Here is a 20,180-nt window from a genome sequence, read left to right as displayed (position 1 = left end):
GAGCAGAAGTGTGTGAAATTGATCCAACCCCTATCAACTCCACTATTGGGAAACTTGGTCGAGGAACAAAAAGAAAAGACATATTGGAAGCACTGATGTGGAAAGTGTCATCATCAGAATAGAGGTGACAGAGACAGATAAACTGAGAGGATGGAAGCTTTACAAGAAGCAGGATGTGAGGAAATGTAGTCAAAGTAGCTGTGAAATTTGTGGGTTTGTATATTAGTTTATCTCCAAAATGGAGTTCATAGAAGTGGAAGAAGGAAAGGGAAGAGTCAGGGATGAGTCAGGGGCGAATGTGAAGGAGGGGTGGGAATTGGAAACAAAGTCAATGATTTCCAGTTCATAGTGCGAGCAGGAGGCACTAATATACGATCATAAAATTCATTTGGATCCAACAATGATGTGGCGAACCCAATGCCAACATTTGGATTCAAATTGCACTTGAAAGAGTTACCAAAGGGAACCATACCAAATGAAAAGGGCAAGTTGCAGCTCTTCAGTCACTGCTCAGTTTGATGAATGGTTTACACAGTTTCTATGCCCGACACAATGACTGTAGCTATTGTGAGTACTAGTGAGTCAAGCAGTTTCTACACTCGTGTATCACTGTCCTTTTGCTCACAGTAAGTTCACATCTCTGTAGCAACATTGAATCTCTACTGTACAGAAGGAGGCCATTTGGCCCATTGAGCCTGTACCAACCACAATTCCATCCACGCCCTATTCCCGTAACTTGCACATTTACCCTGCTAATCCCCCTTACACTAGGGTCAATTTAGCATGGCTACTCAACTTAACCTGCAAATCTTTGGACAGTGGGAGGAAACCCATGCAGACACAGGGAGAAAGGCCACTACAAAGGGTTGTGATCATAGCTCAGTCCATCATGAAAACCAGCCTCCCATCCATCAACTCCATTTCTTGCTGCCTCAGCCAGTATTATCAAGGACCCCACACAACTCAGACATACTTTCTTCCACCTTCTTCTGTTGGGAAAAAGATACAAAAATCTGAGATTACATACCAACCAACTCAATAACAGCTTCTTCCCTGCTGTCATCAGATGTTTGTTAGGGGGCTGCACACTGGATTAAGCTTCTTTATTCTAAACACAATGCCAGCAATAAGATGTCCATCTGAACATTACATGTGTGACATTGAAGTGCCACAATGTGAATCTTTTGAAGAGGATTACAGAGGATATATGACCCAGATATAATCAGTTCCTGCCAGTATTTAGGTTCCACTCCAGTCTCTTCCCATATTTTTAATGTAAATCCACCATTGTAACCCTCTATTCCCTTTTCTTCATATGCTTATTCAACTTCTACTTAAATGCGTCTATACTATTTGTGTCAACCATCCCCTGCAGTAGTGAGTTCCACATTCTCACCATTGCTTGGGTGAAGAAGTTTTTCTGAAGTCCCAAATAGATTTCTTGGTGACTATCTTAAATTGATGGCCTCTAGTTATGCTCTTCCCCACAAGTTGAAACAAGACCTCACCATTTGTTGCTGTCTCACTTCACTTCGCCTCTAAATGCCAATGATATCGGGCTCCCTGCTTGATGTGGGCAATCAATAAGAAGCACAGGAGACTCTGGTTGCATGTAGCAATTATGTATTACAGCATGGAACACTAATTGAAGGTGTTGATTTTCTCACTTTCTCCAACTTTGTCCTGTTTTGCCCCATCTCCCTTCCCACAAGTTTGTTCTCTCTCCCAGGTTCGCCCCCATCCCAGTTTTGCCCTCTGCAGTTTTATACCCTTTCCAATTTCATCCCCATTACAAGTTTTCCCCATCCTAGCTTTGTCTCTTCTTCCAGTTTTGCCACCCCTCTTGCAGTACTGTCCACTTCCAGTCTTGCCATCTCCTCCAGCTTTACTCTTCCGTCCACTTTTGTCCTTTCCTTCCCAGTTTTGCTCTCTTTCCTAATTTTGCCCTATTCTTTCCCAGTTTTGCCCTATTTCCTCCTATTTTTGTCCTATTCCCTCCCAGTTTTACCCTATTCTTACCCAATTTTACCCCTCCTCTGCCTCTGCCTAGATTCTTGCATTACGTCACCTCAGCTCGAACAAAGCCTGCTGATGAGGTCACCCTCCAGCGCGCCGCCCTGCCTCCCGCCAGTAACTGACAGCGCCGCGAACCAATAGGCTGCCGGGAGCTGGTGCAAGCCACCAGTGAGGGCCGGGGACAGCCGAGGTCTGAACCAACGGGAGAGCAGCGGAGGCGGGGTTTGCCGCGGGGTTTATAAATAAGCAGCGGCGAGCGCTGGGCTCCGCGCGAGAGAGAAAGGAGCCGCTAACGGACAGAGAACGGGAAAGGAAGGCAGCCGGCATCTGAAATGACCACAACCACCACATACCAGGGCCTGGACTCGACAGGCCGCAGTAGCTCCAGGTATCCCGATTATCCGCGCGATGGGTTTGTGACTGAGGGGGGTCTCCTCCCGTCTTTCCTCTGGTCATTTATCCCAGGATATCTGCCTCCTTCCCCCTCCTCCGCGGGATAATCCCACATCCATCTCTGCACACCGGGGGCTTAGTGCCGCCCTGTTCTCCCACCCCACCCCGGGGTGAGGTTTGCACATTCTTGTGTCCTGAGGTGTCAGATTCCTCTTGTCCCTCTGGGGTAGGGTCTGCACTGTTTTTAGGGGCTGGGGTGGGGTGGAGTGGGAGGTGCTGCTGTCATCCTGGGCGTGGAATCTGCACCTTGGCTCCATCCCATCCCTGCAGACCTCCCTAGGGTGGGGTCTCTAATCTCTTATCTGCAGGGGGGGTGGTGGGTTGTTTTCCCAATGGGTGGGGATTAGTGCTGGGATGGTGATAGGTCTCTGCTTTTGGGGAGAGGGTGTTGTTGGTCTAGGGGTGGTGCCTCCTATCCTGTTGTAGGGTGTACATATAGGGGATGTAGCCCTTTCTGGCACCAGTGATGCTGTCTTGTTGGCATTATTCAAGCCAATTGACATCTACTTCTTTGAGGCAGTGTGTGGGTTTTCTATATCAGCCAATTGTGGACATTGGGTTCAATGGTGGAGTCCATTAACAGCTGCTGCAGGACGTTGGCACATCTATAAACAGTACTGCAGCACTGACCTTAATTGGGCAAAATGAACCCTTTGTTTCACCCATGTGAAAAATGTTCTTTGTTTCCTAAGGGTACTGTGACTGTAAAGAGACAGCTGAATGGTTCTGACAGGGTACATCTTGAACACAAATTGCCATCCATTTTTATATTGTTGTTGTAATTGATGAATCTGACACTCCTAGGATAGGTTTTTGAATGACTGAATCAGCAATGTTCCATGCCATAACAATGCATAAAACAATATACAGCCCAGAAACATGGGTGGGTCTTTCATCTGTTTTATCAGTGGATGCATGTTGTGCTATTTTATTTCAATAATTCTGTTCTTGGGATTGAGAGCCATTGATTGGACAGGAGCTTGGTCTTTCTTTACTGTTGCCCCACCCAAATTTTTTTCCTAAGAGGAAGGTAATGATGGTTGAAACTAGTTGTGTTTGAGATCAGTATTATTTCTGTGATTGCTGAATGTAAAAATTGTCTGCATCTGTAAAGAGGAGATTGCTCGAGTTTGGGTGTAGACCTTTTGTCTGGCTTGATACTGTCTGTGCCAGGTGATCATGCAGCACTGGGAAACTGTCTATCATTAGAACTTGCAATCAGATTTGCTTATTTAAACATTGCATTCTGCCATTTGCGCACATATTGCGGAGCTGTGATTAATTCATGGTTTAGATTTAATGTTCAGCCTCTGGTGCCATTTCAAAACTTAAGCACTGGTGCTGCTAAGTAGAAGGAGTGGTTGTGCATTTGCGGTCTGTTGTCTCAGTTGTTAATGACACTTCTGGCATTTTAAATATGCTCCTGTTTAAAATACTTCTGGTGTGGGATTCTTTCAATGCAAGTGTTTTCTTGTGATTTGGTATAGAGAATTACATGATTTTTCTGAGGTGGGCACCTGCTTCATTGTCTGGGGCTCAATTCATTCGGTGGTGCTTGTGATCTTAAATTGAAGTGAGCTTCCTTACACTTCCAGTAGGATTGGAGTGTTTTAAAAGCTTATCCTTTTGAAGCTGTGGGAGTGCAAATAGGCATGTTTCCAGAGATGCATGTTCATAATGTGGTACATGGTCGTGTTTGCTTTCTGCATTCAAGATTAGATTGCTCAGGTGGGTGAAGGGATACAGGAACAGGATGAGTGTGAGCTCAGGGTAAACTCTGCCACAGCCTGGGCCAAATCTGCTGATGTGCCTGGAATATTCTCAATGAGCATCTACAGTCATCCTCCAGAGTTTCAAAGTTTCTTGATGGTGGATTCCAAATTGAGTGAAAGTCTAGGCTGGAATGTTTCCAACCATTTTCAGGCAAATGTCTTGTGGTTGTTCCAACCAGGCTTCCCTCCTGAGGTTCCCTGCCATCACAAGCCAGACTTCAGCCAATTCATGTCACTCAGTGATATTAAACAGCTGAACAAAAGGTAGAAGCCTTACAGCTATGGTATTAATGGACAATGATGCTGCCCCAAGGTCCCCACGTTAAACAAAATCGTGCACCAGATTCCAGCCTTAAAAATAAGGCACAGTAGCAGAACAGAAAGGAAATTCTGCAACATGGATCGCACTACTTCATGGCACTATCTCCCACTGCCACATATACCCAAAGATCTATGGGTGAGAATCGGTTTCTTCAGTCACATGAAAACCCAAGCACAAAAGTGTGACTGAGTAGCCATCCTTTGTGAATCAAGGGATAGTTGGCAGCCACTTGCCAATTATTTCAGTGCTGCTTAAATTGGGTTCTTCCAGTATTGCTGGGTTCCAGAGCTCATTACACTCGAGCCAAGCATGAACAGAACGGAATTTGAAGTAGGTTGAATGACTGCCATTGACATCAAGGAGGCCTAGTAAAATTGGAGTTTAGCAATGTTGAGGTCATGGACAGAGCTGCCCCCTACTTGGACTCAGACCAAGTACAAGGCTAGATAGTTTTGATTCTTGGATTCGTGCAAGGACAGTGCCCTAGGCCCAACCTTTAACTTTGCCTTCAAAGTAAGGTTAAAATGTGTATGTACTATAACGTCACAAGTGTTCAGTTCCATTTACAATGCCCAGATATTGAAAGCCCTCTGGCTTTGCAAGTTGGGCTACTTTCAGATTTGGGCTGATGTGGCAACGAATGTTGCTTGTCATTTAAGAGCCAGACAATGGTCATCTCCAACACATTTCACTGCTTCTCTTGAAATTTCATTGAACAAGGGTGTACTATTTGCAATTCTCCAGTGTTCCTTTTGTTTCTTTATCAGAAGGATGGGAAGACTTTGGGCATTACCTTCAAGTTCCACCCTTGCTTCCTCAACATCCTTAGTGCATCCCATTTGGTTCCGGTGACTTAAGTTTTAAATACAGCCAGCCTTCCAAAGTGTCTGCTTTCAATTCTTAGCTCATCCAGTATCTCCAGTATTCATCCTCTTTCACAGTTACTTGGGCAGCATTTTCCTTGGTGACGACACATCTTAGCAATGTCCTCTACCTCTGTGTCCGTAGGTCTTTTTGTTATCTGATTTTTTTCCCCACCCACTTGCTTAACTACCCTTCTTATATGCCTTTTGGAATTTCTTTCAAGGTAGCTTACAGTTTCTCTCTCTACCTCTCTTGTATCACCTTTTACTCCCCCTGAGCATTCTATATTCAGCCTGATTCTCATTTGTTTAGTAGATCTTTTTATAGCTGTCATACATTCCCTTTCTCTACATTCCCTTTTTCTACATCTTTCTCAACCAGGATGTCTGACCTTGTTCCACCTCCACCCATCCAGCCCTGAGTGTACCTTGACTACCTGAACCATTTCCACTTTAAGGCAACCATTCTTTCATTATATTTTTGCCTTCTAATCTTTAATTCTCAGTCCAGATTTTTTGTTCATGGGGTGTGGGTGTCACTGGCTGGACCAGCATTTATTGCCTACTGCTGATGTATTGAAGAGTCAACTACATTACTATGGATCTGGCATCACATAAGGCAAGTCAGACCAAGTAGGGATGACAGATTTCCTCCTCTAAATGATATTAGTAAGCTCTTGGAGTTTTTACAAAAATTGACAATGGTTTCGTGGTCATCCTTAGACTTTTAATGGAATTCAAATTTCACTATCTGTCATGGTGGAATTGGCCCCCAGAGCATTATGCTGGTTCTCTGGATTACAATCCAGCAACAATACCATGGTCCCCCTTAATTGACTTTTCCCAACTTAAGTATTTTTACTTTGGAAAAAGAACAAGAAACAATTCATAATTAATTGATTGCTGTTCCCTAAATGCTGACCTACTGACAAATGATTCATTGCCTCCAGGGTCATATCCAACAATGCCTTTTCCTTGTTGAGTTGGAAGCAGATACATTTGAGGCCAATTAGACTATTACTACTTCATATTAAAATGATTGAATTCCTCCATTATCACACTCTTGTGGTTGTAACCATGGAATGGTTGCAGCACATGAGGCCATTCAGTCTGTCATGTCTGCCAGCTCTCTGCACAAGCAACTTGCCAAATCACACTCCCTGCAACCTTGTAAATGATACTCTTCTGAAAGCCATAATGGAATCTGCCTCTGCCATGCATTTTTGGGCTCAACATTTCCAGATCCAAACCACTTGCTGCACCAATGCTGCTTCTGCCAATCACCTTAAATTGGTGTTGTCTGGTTTTTGATTTTTCCACCAATAGAAAGATCAACTATCATTTCTACGAAGATAACAGTCCCAGCTTCTCCAATCTATTCATGTAACTTCCTTACTCCTAGAACTATTCACGTGACCAGACTGTACACTCCCAAATGACTTCCCATTCCTCTCAAACTTGGAGCCCAGAACTGGGCACGCCACTTAATGAAGTCTGTAAATTGCACCCCTCTCTCTGGTTGGTGGCCTCATTGTGCAGTACAATACCACCTTTACTTAGCACTAAGAAACCATTACAATCTACCATTGTTCTGTGGCACTAACACTTTTGATACTGCCAGTCCTTTTTTGTTCCCTTGTTTCATATCTTTCCTGAACACCTTCCATCTGGGAATGTTTAGCACCCAGCCCTACCCTTTTTGGAAGCAGATACCTTATTGCCATGTCGTGTTTGTGTGTGGCAGTTTGTGCATTCTGATCACTAACTTTTCCACACTTCATGTTTACATATATATTGCAAATTTAATTCAGACCTTTGTGTAATCTTAGTCTGACCTCACCTTACTATTGCTTATTCTAATGCTACCTTTGTGTGTCTCAATCTCGAGTCTTGTTTCTCTCATGCTACATTTTGGTGCATGTTCCCCTGGAAATTGATTAGTCTTTAGCAGCACTGGTGAGATCATGGAACCTGCCTTTGTGGATGTGGTCTTGCCAAAGCTAGGTGTGTCATTGCAGTGAGACTTTACTTTTGACTTTTTGTATTGAAGGGATTGGAGTAGAATGTACCATTTGCTTTCCAAGGTGCTGAATATGATGTAACCTTTTATGATTGAATTAGCCACCAATTTCTACTAATGTTATGATGACTGGAGATTTATGTAAGTTTGTTTTTTCATTTTGTAAGCAGAGTGTTACAGCCTCCTGGTGGAGGATCCAGCATCTCCTTTGGGGTGGAGGAAAATGTCAAGCCAGTGCATTCTCGTTCAAACAAAACAGCATCGAATATCTTTGGACCACCAGTGGAAAACCAACCTGTGGCTAGAAGAAGCAACCCACCAGGTGCAGTACCTTGTAATGCAAAAACAAAATGTAGTAAATGCTGAAAGTATTAAATAAAACAGAAAATTCTGAAAATATGTACCATGTTAGGCAGCATCTGTGGCAGGAGAGAAACAACTCATTTCAGATTGATTGCTCCTTCATCAGAACTAAAAGGAAAAATAATAGGGGTTGAACAAGTGAAGAGGTGGGATGGTAGAGGAAAAAGAATAAATGAGGAAGGTCTGATTGGGCAAGAGGTCAAATGGCAAAAGGCTTAATTATACAAAAGCCAAAGGGTGTGCTGTTGGTCCCGTAGAGTTAAAGATCTGTCCAGATGATATGATTAGTTGCATCGCAGCCATCTGAATGCAACATGAATGGATAAAGAAAGGAACAAGACAACTGAACCAGCAAAGAAAACAAAATAGAGGCAGAGGGTATGATATGTCCAGAAGGCTGTACAGTGTCAAGTTGAATGTGGTGTTGAGCCTCACTAGAATACACTGTCAAGCCACGAGTAAAGGTTAGCATTGGAGCAAAGTGGAGAATTGATATGACAAGTAACCAGCAGCTCAGGGACACTTGTGCACACAATGGTCATCTTGTCAGCATTCTTCTCAAATGAAGGAGCAACTATATTGACCAGCTAATAAAAAAACTAAATTGAAGTACAAGTAAATACCAAATTACTGTTTCGCTTTATTATATTTGGGATCTTGGATGGAAAGACTGAAGTGGTAAGAGTTGTGCTTGTATCACTTGTGCTGAAAGGAAAGGGAGGGGTGGCTGGTTGTGACTGAGAAGTAGATCCAGGGTTCATGTAGGGGGCAGTCCCTTCTGAAATACTGACAAGGGGAAAACAGGAAAGATGTATCTGGTGGTAGAGATGGCAAAGGGTGATCTGTTAAATAGTGGAGAGATGGAAAGTGAGGACAATAGGAACCCTATTTTCCCTCAAAAGTAGAGGGTGGGTTGAGAACAAGAGTTATGAAATAGATCAGACATGGTAGAGAACCACCTAAACCATGCAAGGAGAGAGAAACTGCCTTTGGTTGAGGAACAGGGAAGACCTATTGAAGTACGAGTATGGGAAGTCATTGACTGTGCTGGAGAAACTGGGAATCAATTCCAAAGAGAATCCAGGTCACACTTGGGTTTATGTTGCCAGAACAAACTGTATAATGTTAATCTGCTGCTCTAACAGACAAGTGTACAGGAAATTTTGTTTTTGGATGAAAGCAGGTGTTCAGATAACTGAAAAGCTGTGCTATGTCCAAGACATGAATTTCAAAGTCAGGTGAGAAAACAGTAGGTAGCTTGGTAGGCACTCTGCACTACACAGACTGAAATGTAAATCTTGTCAGTGGGGTGGGAGTGTCTCAGATCACTTGAAGATGGTTACTGAATTCCAGAAGTGCCATTCTGCAGGTGTCTTATCTCCCAGTATACTCTGTACACACTGCTCCCCAAAAATCCTGATTATCAACGCTGACCAGCAAGTGAACTAAGATATGTGAACCTAGACGGTATGTCCAGGGCACATTAGCAATATTTAAATTGATGGGAAAACAAGGCTGGCAAGATTGAGGTGTGAAACTGGACATGAACCAAATTTTTCGCCTCACTCCCTTTCTTACTGGCTCACCAGGCTGATCTCCTGCCCCACATCCTCAATAGTTTATAAAAGGAGCAATATGTTTGGAAGCTGTTTGGGTTCAGATAGGACACTTAAATTGCATCAGTCTACTTCAGCCTGGTAGTGCAGAGGGACAGTACTGAATCAGTGGCTAGGATGGAGGCTGAAGGAATGGGTCTGGTTTCTGATGTTTAGAGGAAATTTCTACATGTGTACGACTTGAGCTGAAGAAGCAACAGAACACCATTGAGGTGGTGCCAGTGAGTACCTGCACACATCTATTGTCCCCTGCTACTCAACCAGGTTAATAAATTGCCTTCAATGCCATAAATTTCAATTTTTAAATAATCTCTTCAATTGCCTTCTGGAGCTCCATGTTGATATCATCCTGCTGCCATCAGACATTTGAATGGACCTATCTTGTATTAAGTTGATCTTTCTCTATGCCTAGCTATGAGTAACACTATTCTGCATCTTCTCCCCTGCATAATGAGTATGCTTAGTCTGTATAGCATGTGACAAACAATATTTTTCACTGGTACCAATACATGTGACAATGCATCAAATTAAATTTCCTTGTCCATTTAGAATCTTAGAATCATTTGACCCATCAAGTTTGCATTGATTCTCTGGCAGAGTCCCACTGAGGCCCTATTCCTTTAACCCCATGTATAATCCCCCTAACCTACCCACCTTGGGACTAAGGGGCAATTTAGCATGGCCCATCCACCTAATCTGTACGTCTTTGGACTGTGGGAGGAAGCAGGAGAAAACCACACAGGCACTAGGAAGAACATGCAAACACTATACAGTGACCCAAGGCTAATTAAACCTGAGTCCCTCATGCTTTTCCAGCTTAATTCAATTTGGTTGATCAGGCTGACCTACACTCTGCAAACCCACGCTTCAATCAACTGAGCATTGCACATAAAGTCAGCATAACAAATTATAAAGTTGAGCAATTTCATGACGAAAGATGTTGAACTAAGTGGTTGAATATCAGGGTTTTCCCTTCTCCCCTTTCTTCAGTAGAATGATGTATACAAGTTTCCAATCAAGTGGACATTTTCAAATTGGGAGAACTTTGGAAGATTGTAGTTGGGGCACCTGCTGTGTTCTCACCTACTTCCTTTGAAACCCTGGGATGGCATTATCTGGTCCAAGGGGATTGTTACTCCAGTGCTTCAAGGCCACAATCAGATCACCCTCCAGCCTGAAATTTGAGTATGCTACATTTTGGTGCCCATTCCCCCTGCATGTTGGTTTACACCCTCTTTAACAGTACTAGTGAGGACATTCCTTCTTCCTCTGTTGGATAAGGAAGCTGAAGGCATATAAAGCACCACAGATGCAGTATTGCCAAAGGTGTCTCATTGAAGTGAGAATCTTTTACACATTGTAACCCAGGGATTGGAGTAGCTTGTACCACTGGCTTTCCAAGGTGCTGAATATGATGTAACCTTGTATTTTGTGATTTTGATCTAAATGCTAGAAGATCTAACCAAGGGCTAATTCAATGGTTGTTGGGGACTCAAGATTTATGGAAGTTGTTTTTCAGTAAGTAGTGTTGCAGCCTCTGGTAGAGGATTCTAAGATCATCACACCTGGTTCTTTTACCTGAACCAGGTTGTTAGCAAGTGGCTTGGGTCTGGAATCCACTGCCTGGAAGCATGGTAGAATCTGGTTTAATTGAGGCATTCAAGAGGGCATTAGATGATGATGATTTGGATAATGTGCTAAGGCAAGGGAATGGCACTAAGTTGTGATGTTTGGTGAGCTGGTACAGTCAATGGGTCAAATAGCAACCTATTATGGAGTAGCAATTTTGTGATCTTGTGCTTCTGTTTTGTAACCAGCTTTCTGTATGTTCTGGTACTTGAGTTGATATGGATCAATCATGATCTTATTGAATGACTTTGAGGGGCTGAATGTCCTATCCTGTTTGTTCTTTAGGGGTAACTTTAAACCATTTGGACACTTTCTGAAAAGACAGCTTTTATGTAAATACATTTCCAGGTAGATTTAGTTAAATTCCTGCATGGATATCAAAGCTCTGCTGCTCTACTGTTCCTGTCCTGGTATGTATTAGTTGTTATACATTCTGATAGCTAGCTGAAATGAGACGAATGTGTTGAAAGCTGTGCTGCGGCTGCCAATTAGCAAACTTTCATAATGCCACTGATACTAATGAGTAAGTAACTAGTTGCCTAGCCAAACACTACCCTTTTTTGGTTTTTTTGCTGCAATATAGTTGATCATCAAGTAAGAAAACATTTCTTTTGCACCATATGCTTAGAAAGCTGAAATCCAGGTATGGTTGACTGGTATAGAAATGTCTATTGTTACATGGCTCCTGTGTTTCTGTTGTCCAGTCTTAATTTTCTGCTATTCCTAGGTGGGAAGAGCAGCGGCATCTTTGGAGCAGCTACCACTGAAACACCGGATCCTAAGCAACGAAGAAACCCTCCTGGTGGCAAGACAAGTGGCATCTTTGACACTGTGAAAACACCCCCAAACACTCTGGTAAATACCGGTTAAACGAGTCTCACTTTTGCTGGACTTGTAACTTAAGGAATTGTTTTGCAACGGAGTATTGGGTATCTTGCAATACATGATGGACTGAACATGTGAATTGGAGTAGGTCACTCAGCTACTTGAGCCTGCTCTTCATCCACTGCCTTTTGAGGATGAGTCCCAAAGATAGAGGGGGAAAAAATGCTCATCTGTCTTAAATGGGTTACCCCTTACCTTTAACTAGTGACCCTTAGTTCTACATTCTTCTAAAAGAGGAAACATCTTTCGCTTTGTAAAGACCTCTTGGGATTTTGTTTCAATCAGATCGCCTCTCCAGTGGATACAAGCCTAGCCTGTCCAACCTTTCCTCATTAAAAAACACCCTCCTAATCCAGCTTTTTTAGTAAACTGTCTCTGAACTGCTTCCAACACATTTACATCCACCCTTAAGTAGACTGATACTGTACAGTGTTTCAGTTGTGGTCTTAAATGTCCTGCATAACTGAAGCATAATCTCACTACTTCTGTATTCAATTCCCCTCTCAATAAATAGTAGCATTCTATTGACTTTCTTAATCACTTGCTGTAACCGCATACTCACTTTGTGATTCATGCACTAGGATACCCAGGTCCCACTGCAATCTTTCACCATTTAGATAATTTGCTTTTTTATCCTTGCTGTCAAAATAGACAATTTTGTTCCCCCACAATAATCCATTTGCCAGATCTTTGCCCATATAATGTCATCAACAAATTTGCCAACCATACCTTTGGCCCTTTCATCCAAGTCATTTAAATTGTAATGTGTCAAACCCCAGCACTGATCCATGTGGCACACCAATTGTTGCATCTTAGCAACCAAAAATTACCCATTTATGCCTGTGTTGTTTCATGTTATCTAGCCAAACTTCTATCCCTGCCGATATGTTACCCCTTGAACCATGAGCTTCAATTTTCTGCAATATCCTTTGAGGCACTTTATTAAATGACTGAAGTTATCTCTGGCTGATTGGATTGTCAAGCCTTTCCTTAGCATACCACTCACCTTGGTTTTAAGCTGTTGCAATGACTGCAGTCACAGCAGTCCCATGTGATTCATATTCAACATGCAGGTTCCTCTGCATCACTGCAATCTCTCCATTTAAATAGTGCATTGCTTTTCTATTCTCTCTGCTAAACTGGACAAGTCCATTTTCCCATGTTATGCTGTATCTGCTAATGTTTTTGTTCACTTGCGTAATCAATTTATATCCCTTTGCAACCACTCTACCTCCTATCAACTTGTCTCCCTACCTATCTTGGCTAAATCTGCCAGTGACACCACCATACTCCCTGCCCCTTCATACAAATAATTGAGATTGTAAATAGTTGAGGCCCCAGCACTGATTCCTGTGGCACTTACAGTTTATCAGCCCAAAAATTACCAGTTATCCATTGCTTCCTGTTGGCTAATCAATCTGTTATCCCTCTCTAGCCCAAGCCACATGTTAATAGTGTATCACTTTACCATTACAATTTGTGCTTCAGCATTCACCAATTATATTCATAATACTGTCACATTCTGGCATTGTTTTTCTCCAGTCCTCTATCTAATTGTGTTTAAATGACACTGCAGTGAATGTATACCCCACATTCATGGGTGCTGAACACCCTTCTGAAGGGGTGGCTAAATATTAATCGGGGCCAGGACTCCCTTACTAACTGAATTGCTGTGGTCAGTTGGAGCACCTTTGGAAAGCAAATTCAGCACAGATCTGCTCTCTGCAAAAATTATTTCCAGCAATTTCTGTATCAGATTTCCAGGACCTGCAGTGTTTTGGTTTTCTGTAATTTGGTACTGTGACTAGTATTTACAGCACTATTTTATTTTGTTTGTATTCCTGATGGGGGTCATGGTTTAACATTATCATTTGATTGCAGGTGCAACCATAGTTTTCTATTTTTCTCCCTTAGGATATTGGGGTCCAATGTGAGACATCGAGTAGTGCCCCAACTGAATTTACTTGGCTGTGTGGACCTCGATCTTGCTCTGTACTGGTGCAGCATTAATGGTTCCATGGTCAATTTGTTCCATTGAGCCTCGTGTGCTCATGAATTGTCATAGCACATGCTCATAATCAAGCAGTTTAATTGTATCTAAAATGTAATTGGCTGTTTGTGCTTTATATAGGTCAACTAGTATAGTCGATTTGTCTGTTCCTCTTTTAACAACTTGAATTGGTCTAAGATGGCACAGTGGTTAGCACTGTTGATTCTCCGCATAAGGAATGTGGGTTCCATTCCAGCCTTGGGTGACTTTATTGCCCCTTAATGCCCCAAGATGTATAGTATGGGGAGGGAGTGGTTAGAGGGGTAAATACATGGGATTAAGGGGATAAAGTGGGGGGGGTGGGCCTGGATGTAATGCTCTGTCAGCGAGTTGGTGTAAACCTGATGGGGCCAAATGGCCACCTGCTCTTGAGGATTCTATGGTTCTAATGTCTTGATGTTTTTAATCTAGGACTTCACAACTGGGAAAGATCAGAAGTGTCCAGATTCATGTAAGTAAAATTCTAGTGTAATTAGCATGGTGGCAATTTGTTTTGCTTTTTCTCGACCTTTTCCCAAAACTACTCTGAAGCTTCTGGTTTGTTTAATGAATAAGCTTACATGCTTTAGATGTAAAGCTTAAACTGCAGTACGTTATCTTTGTTAGCTGGATTTTGTTGTGTGGTACTGTTTACTGTCCTGATCTTGCTTCCATGTGTCAGCTATTGACTGCTGAATGCTTTGCATGGACTAACACTGTTAACCATTTCATTTGCTACACTTAATGTAGTTTTAACTTCAGTCACACTTGCTTTTGGCTCCTGTGATATGTGAATTTGATCTATACTTTGGCATCATAAAAGCATGTTAGCCTGGTTCCAGTGATTGCAATTTTTAGCTTTCAATAACTTACACCCTAGGCCAAAATTGATCTGTCCTATGAATGTTATCAACCATTAGGTACTTAAAAGCTGTCTTCAAGACTTGCTCAATAACTATGTAGGAACTAGAGCTTGGAAGGGCCACTGGTATATGGAGGAACTTGGAAATTTTTTCTAAGGAAATCCTAGATTTGGAATTCTGTAACAGGATTTGTTCAGACTTATTGAATTGAAAGCATCCTTGTGGTTAGGTCTGTTTTGTGAAGAGGATGTTGTGCACTCCTGTTTTAAGTTATAAATGTGGGCTCTGGTTATAATTGGGCATTGCAGACTCTACTTTGAAACAAATGTTTGTAATAGATAGTATTCTCTATCATTTACTTGTCTTTTGGCTGCTCCCTTCATGAATGTTGACTATTGGTAAGGTTTTGTGTCAAGCCTTGATTTTTTTTTCTTTCTCCTTCCTGGGGACTTGTGGGACCAACTCCATTACAGATCTAGCACCTAAATTACAGATGAGCCACAGGAATTCTTAAACTCATTCCCATTTGGTTGCATACACCACGTAGATGGTGGCAAAATTAATGGGGGAAAAGAGGAGTGACTTCCATGAAAGGGCTGGATCTAAACTGTTTTTTGTGGGTTTCTTGAGCAGCTGGACAGTAACTGCAGTTATCTACTTCACTATCAGGAAAAGTACCTTTATAACTGTTGCACTTCTGGCTTCTTGAGGATGAACGTTGGTCTTCATGACATTTCCATACATGGCCATAGTTGAGGCATATGGATTTAACCATTATTTCACCCCAGTGACTTTGCTCACTAGAGGTTCTTTAATCTCCTGATTACCTGAGAATTAAAGCCAAGTCTAATTAAACTGCTAGAATTTTGCAGCATGGAGTTGGCACCTAACTATCCCATGGTGGATTTTGTAGGGTATCTTGCTTATCTGTCATTTGTTTTGTTGCCTGTTAGAAAATGTACAGAAGAGTCAAAGTGGGAAAGTAATGGGTTCCTATAGAAAACCAGAACTCTGGAGGCCATGATGAATTATGGCTATTACCAGGGCATTTGCTATGTACTAATTTCCATGCATCCCAGCTAATTGGGCATTTTACACAGTATGTTTTGACTGGAATTTCTGACTTAAATCTTAAAACTGGTCTTCCATTGTTAAACCTGAAAATGCACTCAGCGGTTTTAGGTTGCAGTATTGACCACTTCAGTGCTTTGAGCATATTGACTCTAGTCTAGTTAAATGCACTTTCTGGTCAGATTTTATGGCTTCTGATGTTAGAATGTGGTTCACACTCTCCACTCAGCTTATTTGCACTTAAGTTTATCCTTATCAGATAAATCCAGCCCAGGGTTGGATGAACTGCTACAATCGCTCTTGGTAGTTGTTTTAGTTTGAGTTTGGGGAGTGTTGCCAGCCTATTTTGATTGTAATAACCAGCTGTCTTGCCCTACTAAGGAAAGTTTGAGTCCAAACCTTCCAACTTGAGAATGAAAGACTTTTGTAGACTGTTCTTGTTCTACCTAATTTGAATACCTCAATACCAATTGAAGGCATTATGCACCACAAACACTTCTGAACTAAACTTCAATTGGATGAAATTGGTAGTACAACTAGTTATAGGTCTATTTGCTTTTGGTATTTTACTGAGAATACACATTTTGATAAATTTTTTCTATTGGCTCCATAGTATTTGTCTGACACCTGAATTTAATGGCAGATCAGGTCAATATCTAGACTGCTTTAATGAACCTTTTTATACTTGTCTGAGTTTTTTTGCCAGGATTGTTTGCACCTTTTGAAAATTATTCAACTTGAGCATGAAAATTGCTGGCATGATTCCCATGCATGATGTAACTTAATGCCTGCATTTTACTTCATTCCCATTGTGCCTTGTACAATCTCTTCTTGCACATGTTTTCATTCACCCATATTTTAAATCTTGTTTTGAAAACTGAAATGTGAGCAATAGTTCTTTAAGCCAAGAGCCTGATGAGCAGTGCAGAAAAATGGTTCAACATGAACTAATGAGCACCAATCAAATTTCAAGCAGGGTAGTGAGGTGCCAGTATTACTGTTGTACGTTTTTGATTTTAAGTTCCAGTTAAATATGTGAGCATGCTTAAATACTTGGGTTAATAATGACTGAAGTGAGTGTACTCTCATTTGCCCTTGTGTCCACAATTTGTTCACATTCTTTTATAACTGCCTCCTAACTTTATCATAAACTTAGAGCATAAAACAGTACAGCATGTAGGACCTTCAGTGCATGTTGTGCTGATCTTGACACCAAATTAAGCTAATCCCTTTTGCCTGCCCTTGGTCCATGTTCCCCCTATTTCTTGATATTTTGCTTCTCTAAACTGCCCTATCATAACCATCCCAGACACCTACCACTGGGTGGGGGGGGGGGGGGGGGAAGGAAGAATCATCCCCTGCCCACTCCTGCACCTCAAGTGCATGCCCCCTATATTCAATATTGCAACTCTAGGAAAAAGATTGACTATCAACCCTATTTATGCCCCTCCATAATTTTATAAAATTGTATCAGGTCTCACCTCACCCACCATTGCTCCAGAGAAAACAACCCTAGTTCGCCCAGCCTCCACTTATAGCTCATACTCTTTAATCCAGGCAGCATTCTGGTAAACCTCTTCTGCACCCCCTTCAAAACCTCCATCCACATCCTTCCTATAATGTGGCAAGCTGAATTAAACATAATACTGTTAAGTGTGGCCTAACCAAAGTTTTGAACAGCTGCAACATGAATTCCTGACTCTTGTGCTCAAAGCCCTAACCAATAAAGAACATAAGAACATAAGAAATAGGAGCAGGAGTAGGCCATCTAGCCCTTCGAGCCTGCCCCGCCATTCAGTAAGATCATGGCTGATCTGTCGCTGCCCAGTTCCACTTTCCCGCCCTCTCTCCATAACCCTTAATCCCCTCTCTTATCAAAAACCCATCAACCCGTGTCTTAAAAATATTTAGCGAGGCAGCCTCCACCACTTCAACGGGCAGAGAATTCCAGAGATTCACCACCCTTTGAGTGAAGAAGTTCCTCCTCAACTCCGTTCTAAACCGCCCCCCTTTATCTTGAGGCTGTGCCCCCTAGTCCTACTGTCTTTTTTGAGTGGGAAGAGTCTCTCCACCTCTATCCTATCCATCCCATTCATCATCTTATACGTCTCAATGAGATCTCCTCTCATTCTTCTAAACTCTAACGAGTACAAGCCCAGTTTATTCAGCCTCTCCTCATAGCTCAACCCCCTCAACTCCGGTATCAGCCTAGTAAACCTCCTCTGTACTCCCTCCAAGGCCAAAATATCTTTGCGCAGGTGCGGCGCCCAAAACTGCACACAGTATTCCAGCTGCGGCCTCACCAATGCCCTATACAGCTGCAGCAAGACCTCCCTACTTTTATATTCAATCCCCCTTGCTATGAATGCCATACTCCTTCCTAATCACCTACTTGTGTGGTTACTTTGAGTGTTATGGACTTGAACCCTAAGATTCCTCTACACATTAGCACTATTCAGGGCCCTGCCATTAACTGAATATTGCCCTTAATGTTTGATCTCCCTCACACTTGCCCAGATTAAACTACACCTGCCATTTTTCTGCCCACTTCTGTAACCTTTGACAACCTTCTACACCATCTGCAACTCCTATCAACTTACTAACCCACTCACCTATGTTTTCATCCAAGTCATTGTATACATCACAAATAGCAGAGGTCCAAGTATGGATTCCTGTGGAACACCACTAGTCATGGACCTCCAGCCAGAAAAACACCTTTTCACCACCACTGATTTTCTGTGGGCAAGCCAAGTCACCTTTGATCCCATGCATCTTAATCTGCTGGATGAGCCTACCATGAGGGACCTTGTCAGAAGCCTTACTAAAATCCATGTAAACTCTACTGCACTATCTTCATCAATTACCTTTGTTTTTTTTTGAAGAATGTGACAGTCAAGTTAAGACATCTGCCCTGCACCAAGTCATGCTGACTTTCCCTAATTAGGCCAAACTGTGAATCCTCTCCAATAACTTCTCAATCACCTATGAGACTTATTGGTCTGTATTTCCTGGATTATCTCAATTTCCTTTCTTGAACAGAAGAACAGCATTAGCTACTTGCCTCCAGTAGTTAGCAAGGATATGAAGGAATAGATGTAATCGGTTAAGTGATAGAGCCTTCAGAATTGATCCCTGATGAGAGTGCACCACTTGTCACATCCCACCAATTGGAGCATGTTTCTTTTATGCCCACAGCCTCAAGTTGTTTTACTACTTTTGTGCTTTAATTATTTGCTGCTCTCTTGTTTGGAACCTCGACAAACTGCCTACATTTGTCAATTAATCAGTACTGAACAATCCAAGATGACACTCTATGCAGTCATTCTAGTGCTACTCCCCAATTGACAATAATCCATAAACCCATGTTATCTGGTTTCTTTTGCCAACCTTAATTAATGGAACAACATTAACAACTTTTCAATCTAATGGAACAATTCTAGAATTAAAAACTTAAAGTTCTGGTATCAAAACCATCAGGTTCCAGGTTTTTATCCATCTGGAGTCTCTATTTTCTCTTTTTTATACTCTTCAGTAAGTTCATACTTTTTTAGTTGCCCTTGTATCTCTATTTTACTACTGTAAAAAAGTTACAAAATTCTAATTTAATAAATCTGCCTATACCTTGCTGTGCAAAGCCTCAGTAACTTTGTTTAAATTGGACAAAGTTTGAAATTCCAGATGGCCGCTAGGATTCCATTTTAAATGAACAAAATAAACTTCACTGCAAAATCAGTAAAATAATTAGAATGTCAGAGTTAACAAGAGGGCAAGTATGAATTAACAGGCAAATTGAATCATAGAATCCCTACGGTGTAGAGACTGTTGGCCTATTGAGCCTGCACCAACAACAATCCCACCCAGGCCCCATCCCTTAACCATAACAGTTACCTGAGGCTGGAATTGAACCCAGATCTCTGGCATTGAGGCAGCAGTGCTAGCCACTATGCCATAGTTGAACCTGCCACACTGCACATTAAATGGCAGATGTAGACAAGAGCATCACACGTATTCCTCAGCAGTGCCCACTGAGTCACTGATTGCAAACTTAGTAAAATTCTATCTCCCTGATGAGGGAATTCATTTTTTGAAAATTTTGCCTCTGAATTTTCTCACTCTCCTCCTGATGGTTGTTTCTTCTGAGATTGCATTCCATGGATTCACAAAGCTGCACTCTCACCCCTAATTAGCAGTACCTTTCTAATTTCGAAGACTGCTAGCCTCAATACGCTGCTACTACTCCTGGGCTTTTTCCAAACCATTGAGCTATAAGTGGCTCCC

General features: G+C 42.0%; 1 protein-coding gene across 2 annotated transcripts in view; it reads left to right on the top strand.

The window, feature by feature from the left end:
* The first annotated feature begins 2,252 nt into the window (after positions 1-2,252).
* Positions 2,253-20,180, top strand: part of jpt1b (Jupiter microtubule associated homolog 1b) — a 31,962-nt gene continuing 14,034 nt past the window's right edge. Inside the window, exons 1-4 of one of the 2 annotated variants that reach the window (XM_080208978.1) lie at positions 2,253-2,404; positions 7,617-7,768; positions 11,782-11,909; positions 14,401-14,440. In XM_080208978.1, the coding sequence (XP_080065104.1) occupies positions 2,349-2,404; positions 7,617-7,768; positions 11,782-11,909; positions 14,401-14,440 (376 nt within the window). In that variant the 5' untranslated portion in view covers positions 2,253-2,348. Of the gene's footprint in view, positions 2,405-7,613; positions 7,769-11,781; positions 11,910-14,400; positions 14,441-20,180 lie in introns of both variants that reach the window. The other variant, XM_080208976.1, reaches the window with a different exon arrangement.

The sequence above is a fragment of the Carcharhinus amblyrhynchos genome, chromosome 21 (assembly GCF_965287045.1).
Source record: "Carcharhinus amblyrhynchos chromosome 21, sCarAmb.v2.hapA, whole genome shotgun sequence".
NCBI lineage: Eukaryota > Metazoa > Chordata > Chondrichthyes > Carcharhiniformes > Carcharhinidae > Carcharhinus > Carcharhinus amblyrhynchos.
This window is presented reverse-complemented; position numbering and strand designations above follow the sequence as displayed.